Source organism: Trachurus japonicus, chromosome 3, assembly GCF_045865225.1.
Source record: "Trachurus japonicus isolate A0001 chromosome 3, Traja_1.0".
Taxonomy (NCBI): domain Eukaryota; kingdom Metazoa; phylum Chordata; class Actinopteri; order Carangiformes; family Carangidae; genus Trachurus; species Trachurus japonicus.
The window spans coordinates 8,227,627-8,241,597 of NC_140909.1; the positions used below are offsets into that span (position 1 = coordinate 8,227,627).

The window sequence follows — 13,971 nt, forward strand, 5'->3', positions numbered from 1 at the left end:
AAAACAAAAATAAAGAGTTATAAAATGAAATTACCAAATAATTTTTAACCTGATTTAATCACAGAAAACAATATAGAAACTAGGGATTATGGACAAAAGAAAGGTGTATTGAAACTGACTTGACTGACTAAAGTTACTTATTTCACCCCTCTGAAAGGCGTCTCAGTCTCAGGTAATAACTAATAAGCCTGACAAAGCAGAGACAGCTCAAATATTTGCATAACATCATAACATTTACAGAACCAGACAGGCAACATTTGCATTTTATATTCTGACACACAATCTCTCTGATATCCAGTGTCACACAATATTTTGTCTTTGGTACAAAAAATGGTTTGCATGTTATTATTAAAGCATTACGAGAATTCTAATGTTGTTGTATAAAAACGCGAATACGTGCGTAAATAAACAAAATCACACTTATGCTAAAATCGGTTGTTCAATGACTGATGATGTGTTTTGTCACTTCTTATATAGATATAGCTGTGATTCTCATGCTTTGTTTCTACACATCCCCAGGGAACTAACAGACTAACAATACAGTAGCTGGAGTCAGTTTATCTTTAATTAAAATCTACAACAAGACTGAATGACATTGTACATGTGGCCTCAGATATAGTTGAAGTTAAATGCCATTTCACCCAGGGCTCCAGACTGTGACTCAAAGAATCTGGTATCTGTTGTTTCAGGTGTCAGGCCAAGGTGTGTGAGGACCATGAATGAATGAAAAGAAAATGTGAATATTTGCTTTCAATTCAATTCAAAAACACTTTATTTGTCCCCTGGGGGCAATTTTAAAAGAGCATGGAGTAGCGTCAAAAGACAACACATGTGACAGACTCAAGGACACAACAGTCAAGGGGCCAACAAACAGATAAAAATAAAACACACACACACACACAAAAAGAAAAGTCACTAGAAAAAATGTTAGTCTAGAGCCCTGATTTAACTTATTGGCATACAGCAAATATTCAAATTCGTGCACACGTCGCAGTATGACGCTTTTAAAGGATTGAATTGAATATGAAACCAAAATGCTGGTATGTCAGCAACTAGAAACTCGTGTTGTGCAGTTTCAGACTTGTTTTCTAACTCAACTTCGTGATAAATTGTTGCCCAAATCCCTTAATATCAAGAATACCAACAGGAAATGCGTATGACACAAAGGAAAAGATGTGAAGCATATAAGGCATTTTTTATTTGTATAGGCCGTTTATACAACCAGCTTGTCTAAAAAGGGCTTTACACAGCATCATGAAAACATCACCTGCCCTTAAACTGAGGGAAAAGTCCCATGAAAAACCCCTTTTAACAGGGAAAAATTGGAGAAACCTCAGGGTGAGCAACAGAGGAGGGATCCACCCAGGACGGGCAGACAGACGTGCAATAATGTTAACGTTAGATATTATGTACAGAAGATCTGTCGTTGATCAACAGACCATTATAGCGTCTTTGTGAAACCCCAGACAAAGCTGATATGTTAATAGAAAGCTGTCAACTGCTTTAAAAACATCAAAAAAAGAAGAAAAGGGAGAAAAAAACAGCCTTAAAGCTACTCGTGATCAATGTGACGGGAGGTAACCTGCTAAGCTAGCTCGCACACTCGACTTCTAACGGTAAGTTAACGTCTCCACGTCCGTTTACACGGCGTGTGGGGGGTTCCCATTATTAGTTAGGACCTTACCTTTTTTTTTTTGTCTGTAGCCGCCGTATTTCACCTCATCATTACCACGGTAACATTTTCCGGTGAACGGCAAGTACTTCGTTTTAGAGGGATTAAAAAAACCTAGCTACACAGCCACGCACAGCTAGCAGCAGCACAACAAGCGCCAATAATTTCAAAAACAAGCCCCTCTTCCTCTGTCGCAGCTGATTGGACGCACGGGGTTGGTCAGGGGGCGGGGCCAGAGTGACCTCATCGACATGCTGCTGCGGCTGCCGAAGGTGGAGCTATGCTGCGTTCGAGACAGGTCGGAACTCGGAAATTTCGGCTCTCCTGCTTGAAAAAAAAAGTGCAATCTAACTCCGGCGTAGTCGGAGAAAAGAAATCGACCCCGACTTCTCCGCGAATCAGTTGTCTGACGTCACACACAACAATCTGTGCACTTTTAATGCAAATTTGGTCCCGGTCCGCCATGTTTTTGTTTATTCCGGCGTGGTGGTGCGTCTCCAAAGCTTTTAAGTCGGAACTCGGGAGTTTTCAAATGTGAAATTTCGAGTTCCGAGTTGTCTCGAACGCACCACTCGTCCTCGGCGGTCTACTACTACTACTACTACGGTAAGATAAGGTTAACTTACCTGTGGCGTTAACAGTACACAACTCACCTGGAAGAAAATATGTTTTAATAATAAAATATAATATAATATTGTTGCTGCTGCCTCTGTCCGCGTATTTGTTACTGGTTTAGTGCAGTGGAGCTAACTGCGCGGCGTCCTCATCCAACATGTCAGGTGTAAAAAATGTTATCAACCAACCAACCACAGTTCATCCAAACACCGTCACAGCTCGTTTACACTCGTTTGTCATCAAGGGCAACAACCTTATCGTTTAAAAGCCGTACTAAACCAAACACCTCTGTTAATCTATGTCTGTTAAAATCAGTGTTTGCATGTGACGCCTGTAATCTACAACCACATGCTGCTGCTACACACGCTCCATGCTACTAGCTCTCCTATTATTAGCTAGGTAGATCAGCTGATCTGAATCAAAACATTGCTTTTATGTCAGAATAGGTCGATAACGTAACATGGCAATAGACGTTTGATTAAATGAAATGATCCAATGTTGTGCTGTTACCAGCTTCTAGCTTCCTGGCTAGCAGCTAGGTAGCTATTGCCATAATAATAGAGGGCCCTTGTTAAAAAAAAAAAAAAAGCCTCCTCCTTAAGTTAAATAAGGATGAAATGACCCCCTTGGATGGGCTAAGTCTAAGACAACATCACATTTATGTTGTGATTTATTACTATAGTGAAAATAAAGTTGTGGCAAAGTTGATGTTGATTCCTGTTCTGCAGGTATGTTTCTCAATCTGACTGCAATCATGCACCATAACTCAGTATTTTTTATTATTATTATTATTTCTGCCTCTTTACAGACGGTGTATTTCTTTGTCACAGTTGAAGATTTGCATTGCCTTCACCAGTGCCATGTGCAAACTTGTTGAATGTCTGAACATATCTTTTTTTTGTTTTGTCAGGATCACACATCACCACCTGAGCTCTAATTTTCAATACATCCTGTTGCCAGGAAACACCCGAATACCTTTTTAACAATGTAGCTCGCTTTGGTGCCTGGTGCTGGCAGTATTGTTCATACAAAATGCCAAAATGTTCAACCAATCCATAGACTCTTGTTACTGTGGTGGTGATGCAGCACATGAACCACAGATATGTGTTTGTTTGAGTAGTTTTCAGTTGGCTGGAAATGTTGAACTTTGTCTTCTTGTTTCAGGTTGGAAACCTCATATGCTAAATAAGTTTTTTAAAAAAAAGAGCTTTATTACATAGTTGTACTGCCAGTTGGTACAAATGATTGGCAGTTTTTCCAGGTAATAGCATTGAAACCATCAAAAATACATTTGAAATCAGTAATCACCTGTTGCTTGCAGTTCATAACTCCATCACCATATTTCTCAAAACTGTATTTCAAACCCAGCTTTTCTTCATTGGCTGAAACACTTAATAACTTTGCTCTTATTGTCTACCTAGATCAGTATATGGACCATGATTTCCCACATGTTACTGCGCTCCAACCCACTGCTACGCAAAGCCAATCTGGCCGTGTGGAGAGCATGGAGATCGTGGAAGTTAAGCCTGCACACTTCTACAGACGGTGCATCTCCTGGTCCTGGTTCCTGGGAATCTGAAGAACTGTCTTCAGTTTCAGCTGAGAAGCCTCCTCACACACCCGTCATGCTCAAAGAGGTGCTTCATTATTTAGACCTCCAACCTGGACAGGTGAGTTTGCGTCTTGTGCTTGTTCCTTGATGTCCTGTAAAAAAGTTGATGCCTAAAAATGTTGTTTTTAGATATGTAAATCATGCATTGAGCTCAAAAGAGTGACATATGAAATTAAAGAGACCCCGAGAGGTTTGCCTTTGGTTATAAAAGAGTCTCAGATTAATGTGGATGAATCTACATTACACTTGTTTATTGGTCCATTTTCGATTAATATATCGTTTTGTCTTTAGTTATTTTGATATTATTATTTAGTGGTCAACTCGTCCAGCATTTCCTAGTTTCGGTTTCCCGGACGCTGCCTGCCGGCTCATGGGAATAATGCCGCCGGGTCGTTAGTTGGCATCGTTTATGGTCGAAACTACGACGGTATCTGATCATCTTCCAACCTCTGACTTTCGTTCTTGATTAATGAAAACATTCTTGTCAAGTGCTTTTGCTTTCGTCCTTCTTAAGTCTAAGAATTTCACCGTGCACACGGAGGCTCATGGGAAAACACTTCCGCTTTACGAAAGTCCTTGTAGTCACTTTTAAAATAAAATGAATTGGTAATTTTACCTCCTTTTATTACCATTATCGACCTTATCGACCCCTGTCATATTTCCACATCAAATAGGCCTAGTTCTTATAATATATCCAGACAGCACATCTGATATATGACCAAAATGAATCTCCAATACTGTCCACGCTGATATTTGCAAGTGATTAGGTCGTATTTGTATTTTCAGGCATCGTTATCCAGTCTGCCTCGGTTGCTATGGTAATGGCATAGGCGTGCAAACTCATACTGCGAGGTGTTTCTTATACGCTGTCCCTCTGATGTGTGTCAGAGGGTTGGAAACACCTATGAGTGTTACGCATTTCCCATCTAAAAAAGTGCAGAAAAGTTCAACACCTCACTTACTGCAGTTCATAAATTTCACAAAGGTGAGATTATTGCAGGTTTGTTTCGAAACAAATATGTTTTTGGTTTTGAATTGGAACAAAAAAGAAAAACAGTGTTAAGAACTTGTTTTCCAAATTTGTGCATTACAACACCTCAGTGGTGCTGAACTGCAACAACCTGTGAGAAATTACCCTTTCACTGACACTTGAGATGTTTGTTGCTAAGGTAAAAAAAAAAAATCTCTTCACACTATATAACGACTTGTTATAAAGACACACATGAATCGGACAGAGTGCCAGTATCTTGGCTTTCACTTAATGTATGTACTACCAGGACAGATGGGCATGAGTCAAAAGCCTTCTGGTGTGGCAAGCAGCATCGGAGGGGAAGTGATGCCCCCCCCTTCCCCTCTTCCCCCCTTCCCCGCTCCCTATATAATGCACGGTCAAGGCAGGAGGGGGCCACGGGTCAACAACTTAGTCAGGATTTGCGCCACTGTAAGGCTGTTGGCAGGACACAGGGTGCTGCGTCGCTCCTGCCTGAACTTTAGCACCTCTAAACTCCTCCACTGCCCGCCCATTTGCCAACTGTCCCAAGACAGCTTGCCAATCAGCTTCTATTAAAAAACAGTTTGATAGATTTTGTTTTCTTTTTTTCTTTCTTTTTTTTCGCTACAGTACATGCTGTAGACCTCACTTAGTGTGACGTGCTGTGGAAAACGTGACATGGTTACATTCAGTCGTGTCTTAAATGTTGCTTCGCTGCAGATGTCTCTTCGTTTATTTATATATTTATGTGATGACACACGTGTAGTTTTGCAGTTTCACCGGTTGTGTTATAACCACGGCAACATTACAGACACATGAAAGTGCTTACACATAATGCAGCACGTTCATATTGCTGATTTATGGCTCTGTAAGGACAACCATATGTTCTGCCAGTCTCATATCATAGACACATCTATACCATTAAAGCTTTTGGTGGTGAAGTAATGGTGCCACTAGCAGATCAGCTGCTCCCTATCTTTAATATAAATCACAAAGGGCAGTAAAATTAAAAATATGAATGGCTATTGTAAAATAATAACCGATTTGTAATTGTTCTTGTCAGCTGAAGCAGAGTGTGTATGAATGGAGTACTTAAGCAATGATGAGTGTAAGAGCAAATACTGCAGTTAAACCAAAGTGTGTAAATGGAGCTTTTCTGTGCCCTGCTGCCTCCCACACAGGACATCTGGCTGCAAGTGTGTATGCAGGTAGCTAATTTGCACTGGTAGCCCACACCATCTTTCCACAGTTTTACAATTGGCCATCATGCTTGTTGGATCTGGCTTCACATTCTGTCATATTTCTACACTGAAAACATACACTCACCTGACAGAGGAGGATGCAGCTCACCACTAACTGATATAAAGGTCCAATGCAATGGTTAGCCTATCTTCTTTTTACTTTTTCATACATACTTTAGAAACTGGTAATACCGTTCAGCTGGCCCACCAATTGGGCCCAGACTGAAATATGAAAACGACTGTCGGATGGATTGCCATTAAATTTTTCGCAGACATTCATGTTCCCCTCTGGACGAATCCTAATGTCTTTAGTGATGCCCTGACTTTTTATCCAGCACCACCAGCAGTTTAAAGTTTCTGCTTATTCTAGTATCAAATATCTCAACATCTACTAAACTGAATGGCACAAAAGTTTGTACAGACGCCTTTACTGCCTATACCTGCAGTTTTGAGTGAAATGTCCAAACATTATATTGAATATACTATAGCCATTAAATTTGGTACACTTCAGATTAGTTTTCACCGGTGACATTTTAGTCAGACTTTTGTGTTTCAAGCATTTTTACGCCACACTTGTCACCATTTTTGTTGTGTACTGGTAATACTGTTCAGCTGGCCCACCAATTGGGCCCAGACTGAAATATGTAAACTGCTGTCTGTTAAAGGGATAGTTCAACATTTTTGGCAAATTGGCCCATTGCCATAATCCCTATAGTTTTAGCAGTAGGTTCGTTACCTTTAATTGTCGGTGCAAGCTATTTTTAGAACGGCGGAGCAGAGCCGCAAGCTGCTCAGAGCTACATTACGGAGGCTCATGGGATTTCTTGGTTTCCCTCATCAAACTCATCAAATACACAATCCAACAACTCCAAAACGCTCTGGTGGACAAGTTGTGACCTGCACATTCACCACGCTATGACATAATGACAGAACGTTACCAGACAGAGTTGTTTTAGAGGTAAATTCATGCAAAACCACTGATGCGTGTGCCCATCGGGGGCAGTTTTTCAGCAAGCAGTCTCTGCATTTACCTCGAAAACAACTCTGTCTGGTAACGCTCCGTTATTATCTCATAGCGTGGTGAATGTGCAGGTCACAACTTGTCCACGAGAGCATTTTGGAGTTGTTGGATTGTGTATTTGATGAGTTTGATGAGGGAACCCAAGAAATCCCATTAGCCTCCGTAGCGTAGCTCGGAGCAGCTCACGGCTCTGCTCCGCCGTTCTAAAAAATAGCTTGCACCGACAATTAAAGGTAACGAACCTACTGCTAAGACTATAGGGATTATGGCAATGGGCCAATTTGCCAAAATGTTGAACTATCCCTTTAAGTTAGCTGGACTTGGTGGCACACACTGTCCATGCCGCTCTGTAACAGCCTGACTCTTCTCTGTAAGTCTAAAGGTTTTGTTGTTTTAACAGAAATCACTCTCTCCTTGTTATTACTGCACAATAGCGTCACTAGCTGTCTATATTGCTTTCCACTGCAGCAGAAAATCATACATAAGCTGAATGCTTCTAAATACTGTTCATTTTGTAGCTTAGGCTCAAGAGGAGAAGCCAAAACGTCAGAGCGCATTGTGATATTTCTTTAGTGAACAATGGGAGGAACAGTAAGATGGTTGAACGTTGACCCACATGCTAATCCTCAAATTTACTAATCCCTTCTGATAGCAACATGAAATATATTACATCCACCTTAATATCCAAACTGTCCACTGTAAACATCCAGCATGGCTTACTTGAATGTGTAGTGGTACAAGGTTAATATTCAGCTATAAAAGAGATACAAGCTGTTGTAAACTGTGGTTTTTTTTCTTTACAGAATTTATTACTTGAATTGTACAGATAGAGATATTTGCAACCGTGAGTTGGGAGTGACTCTGTGGTTTTATCTAGGGAGGTCAGTGAGAGCTGGAGGGACTCAACTACATCACCAAGACAATGAGCTGAAAGCTGCACAGAGCTGCACAGTGTGTGGTGTTGATGCTCAGTGGAACTGGCAGAACCTACAACATTTGTAAGCTGCAGCAAAGCACTCAGCTCAGATTGAATGTTAAAAAATACATTGTGATTTTTAACCAAACAAAAAAAAACATTCCTGCTACATTTTTCTCTTCTTTTTTCTTTCAATAATGCTTTCATGTGAAACCTCCTCTTTAACCCAGTAATGCTTGTGGTTCAGTGAAACAGTTGTGCTGAAAAGACGGAGCACGAGGAGTCCTCCACTGGCGCAGACTGCTTGCGTAGGGGACCTCCTCTAGAACAGATTAATGAGCCATCAGCTGAGAGTCCAGGGGAGAAACCCTGTGCTGCTTTAGGAGAAACGAGCTGCCTACTCTTACATTTCAGTCTCAACACACTCCCCCTTGTGGAATTAATAAGGCCATAAGTGTGAAACCGACTTTTTTGGATCAATACCTGAGTCTTTTAACACTCAACCAATGTTTGAGCAGGTTTAGACGGATAACAAATATCGTTTGGACCATTAGGCTACATATTAAAACTTGTATTTTTCTTTTCTCAGTTAGTGCATAAAGATAGGCTATATCTTTGTCACATGCAAAAGAAGATTCATGATTCTTAATTAGTTAAAGAGATAGACTTCAGATATGATGTTGAAGTTAAGTTATGTTTTTTTTTTATTATTATTATTAATTTGCTTACACAGTATAACCAGATTTTGATCAGTCATAGAAATTCCCACATACACAAATAGGTATACGACAGTGCCTCTTAAAAGCTGATTCATGTGACTCTTTCTTCTGCAAATCCAAGGGCAAAAAAACAGCATAACAGCATTAAAGTGTAAACTATTCCCAAGACTTCCAAAGCTCTGTAATTTTAAGTTTAAGGTCATCATGAAAGTAACAGAAACATTAGTGCCAGCTCATGTAGAAAGCAGATGGTCGCCAATGTGGAGCTTTCACACCATAAATAGCAAGAACCAGGCTAGACTCATGATGACAATTGAAAATCTAGCACACAAAAAAATCTAGCAAAACAGGCAACCCACAAATCACAGGTGCTGTATCTTGTTAAGGCCCCGAAACCACAGCAGACTAAGTTGAGTGCTGCATTTTTCACTTCCCCGGTTATTTGGGTTATTTTGTTGGCTGTAATTTGGACACATGAGGAGGCACTCTGTTCTATGGATAGATGACCACAACACACTCCACCAGCTGCTACGTCTCAATACGTTGTTTTGTTTTTTGTTTTTTTGCATTTTTAGATGCAAGATAAAACAGAGTAGGAGAGGTAGTGTGAGGTAGCTGGACTTAATCAGTGGAGAGCACCGTAGTTTTTTGTGGAATGTATCGTTTTATGGAGATCGTAGTGCACAAAACTACTTAGGAATGTAATATGCAGACAGTCAGCAATATTACATTTCAATATGTGTGATGTCTTATCTTCTTCTGGTCTTTGTGGGCTGCAGCTTGTGAAATTGTATTGTATTCTTACTGCAGACACAAGGTTCATCCGTGAGAGTTTGTCTGTGTCTCCTTACCTATAGTATATTCCCGGCTCCAGCCAGGTGAAGCGCTGTGGTGAATACAAGCAAAGGGGTAACATGAGCTTGTCTCTTCAAATTAGTTAAAAGCCTTGTAGTTGCTGTTTGGGACATGCAGCTCAAGTCAAGAAATGGCTTTAGGAGTAAATATGAAGCACAGGAAACCACTGCAGTTGCATCCTGAGGAACTTTATAACACCGTTAAAATAAGCAAAACATTAGTTTTCTGTTTTGATTTTAGTCTTGCAGTAAACATACATTTTTTTTAATAATTCAGGATTTTGTTTTAAGCTTTTATTTATTATTTCCAGTTTCTCTAATCCAGTTAAGAGTTAGTAAGTATTAAAATGTGATTTGTGATTGTAGAAGTTTTCTTTAAAATGACTTTTTTTTTGTTGTAAACTCATCTGTAATACACGACACACAGAATAAACATTATCTTTATTATCAGTGAACAAGCCACCAACTGTTCTCTCTACTAAATTTTCCACAACAACTTCTTCTTGAGTCTTGCCAATGTTTTTTTCTTTTTTTTTTTTCTTTTTTTTTCTTTACACTCCTTTTTTGGGAGCACTGAGTAGTGAAAGAGGAGGCTGGTAAATAATTGATCCTTGTAATTAAACACTCCAGCCAGGGATGCTGGGGCTGATTGACGGCCAGATATTAGGCCCTTGTCTCGTAAGGTTGCAAGTTTAGTCTGAGGTTATCAGTGGCCAGAAGAGTCTTTCTCCCTCCCTGCCTCATTACTTTCATGAGTAGGACATTTCATAGTGGAGCGGTGGGTGGGGGTGTGGTGTGAAGACAGTCTGGGACTTCATTAGCCAAATGGGGTGCCTCAGTCTACAGAGCGCCAAATTGTTCAGCCTTGCTGAGCAGACAACCCCTTTGTGGGTGCTTCACCACACTGTCCTGTAGAGTTGTTTCAGCCCTTTCATCTTACACATTCTTCAGCTTCAGGTGCACTTGAACAACAATTTTAAACAAATAAAGCGAGCTTTCCTGAGCAGCTTACCTGGGCAGACGTTGTCCATCGTAGTTTAGCTTAAGTAAAACTCCCCCCTCCTCCTCCTCCTCCTCCTCCTCCTTCATCCCCAGAACTATATTTGCCCACCACTCAGTTTTGCCACATTGCTTACGAAGCTGTTTCTTGCATCTTACAGAACAGTATATTGTCCAATAAAGCATAAATGTTCCTCTAAAAGTAAATCATTTCTCAAATGTTGCACTTAATTAATGTTTGATTGAATTTGCTGTAATAATATTGACCGTGTGTATGTGCGTGCGTGTGCAACTGAGTGAGACAGGGATAGACGGAGAGGGAGAAAAAGCTCTTTACAACTGATGCATCCACATAACATCAAATAAAAGCGCATTGCACAGGGGGTAAACTGGGGAGTGTGCTGGTACAACATCAATTACTGAGCGTTTTATTTGCATGTAGATTTAGTAACAATTATTGAAATCGTATAACTCTGTGCTCACATGCATCCAATATTGCTAGACGTAGTAAAAATAAACTGGAACCTATCCTCGATGCCGAATTGATACTGTTACAGCAGGTTTTATTGCAATATTTACATTTGTTCTTGGTGTGTGAGTGGGTATGCTAATCAGATACAGCTGGATTGAGATGACTCATTCCTGCAACACATCCTCAATTGATGTTTGCGTGAGGTCCAACTGAATTATCTCGGTGGTGTTTCTTTCAAATATGCTCAGGATAATTATATAACAAAACATTTATCATTTAGGCCAATTACTATTTATCACTGCTATGGTTTAGACATCATTGAGATTTACTGACTTGATTTAATTTATTCATATTTTTCTGATTGACTCTGGCTTTTATTAAATGGATCCACATCTTGTCTTACCATGCGAGTATGAAAATGAGAGCAAAAAACCTTTATTTTCATCAGATTCATGCATGTGATTTATCATAAATGCCCAGATATGTTAGTGTTTGTGAAAAAGAAAAAGAGAGTAAAACAATCGTATTGCAATGAACGAGGTGAATATTTTTTTTTTACTCTTGTCTCTAACTGAGGTTGATGGTTTGGCATTAACTGGGGTATTTTTATACCTTGCTGCAGTAAATGGTTTGTCATGTCAGACATGCTTCCTCTCTTGCATAAAATGGTGTCTTAACAGCCATGTCATTTTGCTGCATCACTACTTTCTATTGTGAAGACCAGACACACTTACAAGTGTTACCATCAGGTTGTCATATTGTAAACATTAAGATGTGCAGCGACGCTATAGGAGGAAAAATACTATTAAACCGAGGCTGTGGCCAATTTAAACTGAAGGTGGTTTTAAACAGGTGAGAGTATAATGCTCCTTTACTGATCTTCCTCAGCATCTGCCCCTGCATTTAAATGATCTTTTATTAAACTGCTGTTGGACCTTTTCTGATAAAAGTCGGTTGCACTGACCTTATCTGTGTAACCAACATTGTCTATATTCCCAGTAGCATCCAGATGAAGTTCTGTGGTTCTCAGTTGGGGAGCTCCCACTCTTTGCCTCCTCTGTTTCCTGACTAATTTGGCAGGGAAGAGCGTGTCCGCTTGACACTACATGACACTACTGACCTAAGCAAGTAACAGAAGTTTCTTCACTTCCCGCTTATTGTTCCTACACCATGACTACCTCCACAGTTTAACCAGCGTGACCCTGCTAGGGCTTGTTGGTTTTATATAAACTCCCTCAGCATGTTCAAACACCTTGCTTAAGATGAGTCTCGTAAATATCTTAGATCTTGAAAACAGTCGTGTAACTTGAAGGACCCTTGCATCAATTGTCACCAGGAGATCTCTGAGCTGCGCTTTATTCTCCTACCAGTTCAGTACACCACCCGTAAGCTTAATACCTCAAAGGCCAGATGTGCTTTGGCTCACGTAACACAATTCGCCTCTTGCCTTAAAGGGATAGTTCAACATTATTGACAAATGCGCATAGGAGTAGGTTCGTGACCTTTAATTGTCGGTGCATGTTGTTATGAGATCCGCGGGGCAGAGACGTGAGCTGCTTAGTGAACACAACGGAGGTGAACGGTACAGGTCCCCTGTCTCTCAAAACTCATCAAATACACAATCCAACAACTCCAAAATGATCTCGTGGACAAGTTGTGAACTGCACATTCACCACACTGTGAGATAATCATGTATAATTATGTAACATTACGACACATGAAGCAAATACTCAGAACTACTTGCGCTTTTGAAATCAATCCACCCAGCAGCCGTGTCGGGAATGTAGTTCCAGCTGCATTTGCCTCGAAAACAACTCCATCTCGTAATGTTACATGATTATCTCATAGCATGGTGGATGTGCAGGTCACGACTTGTCCACGAGAGCGTTTTGGAGTTGTTGGATTGTGTATTTGATGAGTTTTGAGGGACAGGGGACCTGTACCGTTCACCTCCATTGTGTTTGCTGAGCAGCTCACGTCTCTGCCCTGCAGATCTCAAAACAACATGCACCGATAATTAAAGGTAACGAACCTACTGCTATGACTATAGGGATTATGGCAATAGGCGAATTTGCCAAAATGTTCAACTATGCAAGTGTGGTTGCTTTTCTGCTGTTTTGCTAACCCTCCTCTTGGCCATGTGCATTTGTTTTCAACGAAGCCGGCATGAAATCAATCCATGGAGCGGTGGATAACGTTATACAATGTTACAATTTGTGTTGTCTTATCTGTCCTAAACAAGAGATGACGGGTTACGGGGCGCGTTTGTGTCGTGATGCCACTGAGACGAGAGCTGGGACAAGGGCGGCGGCGGCGCTGATCTTGCAAGGCAGATTTTCGGCCAAAAGACGCTACGAGGAAGGCAGAAAGCCTCCATTCTCTCCAGTCATTTATTTAACCATCACAATTACCCCAAATATGTTTAATTAAGGTAAAAATGTAGCATATAAGTTGGAAATCCTGCATAGTTCCTCTTTAAGGAACTATTATGCATTGATAGCAGTGCCAGATGAAGCAAATGTCACCATCACTGTGTTAGTGACTTGGTTCTGACACTTCTCACACCAACTTGCATAACCCCCAAGCACCAGGCTGGAGCTGGCTGATGGTCATTTGGTGGTACCTCAAGGTGTGATCTTTGGTCATTTGCACCTTTGCAAACTACAGACTTAGCTCCAGCACCTTAAGCTACTGTAAGGGTTGGCTGGTTGGTTTGTTGGTCGGGTGGGCTATGAGACAATTGACATTTGTCAAGAATCGAACATTGACAGTGTGTTAGCCTGGTTGCAGCTCTTTGAATTGTTGCCCACATCTCTAATTTGTAGGCGTGGATGACTCCCTAACAGAGTCAGTAACACA

General features: G+C 40.6%; 1 protein-coding gene across 3 annotated transcripts in view; it reads left to right on the top strand.

Annotated features, from left to right (window-relative positions):
- Positions 1 to 2,235: 2,235 nt before the first annotated feature.
- The window catches only part of mettl15 (methyltransferase 15, mitochondrial 12S rRNA N4-cytidine), a 45,148-nt gene continuing 33,412 nt past the window's right edge, over positions 2,236 to 13,971 (top strand). The window contains exons 1-2 of one of the 3 annotated variants that reach the window (XM_085759090.1): positions 2,236 to 2,278; positions 3,709 to 3,957. In XM_085759090.1, the coding sequence (XP_085615216.1) occupies positions 3,724 to 3,957 (234 nt within the window). In that variant the 5' untranslated portion in view covers positions 2,236 to 2,278; positions 3,709 to 3,723. Of the gene's footprint in view, positions 2,279 to 2,434; positions 2,452 to 3,497; positions 3,549 to 3,708; positions 3,958 to 13,971 lie in introns of those variants that run through there. The other 2 variants (XM_085759107.1, XM_085759098.1) reach the window with 2 other exon arrangements.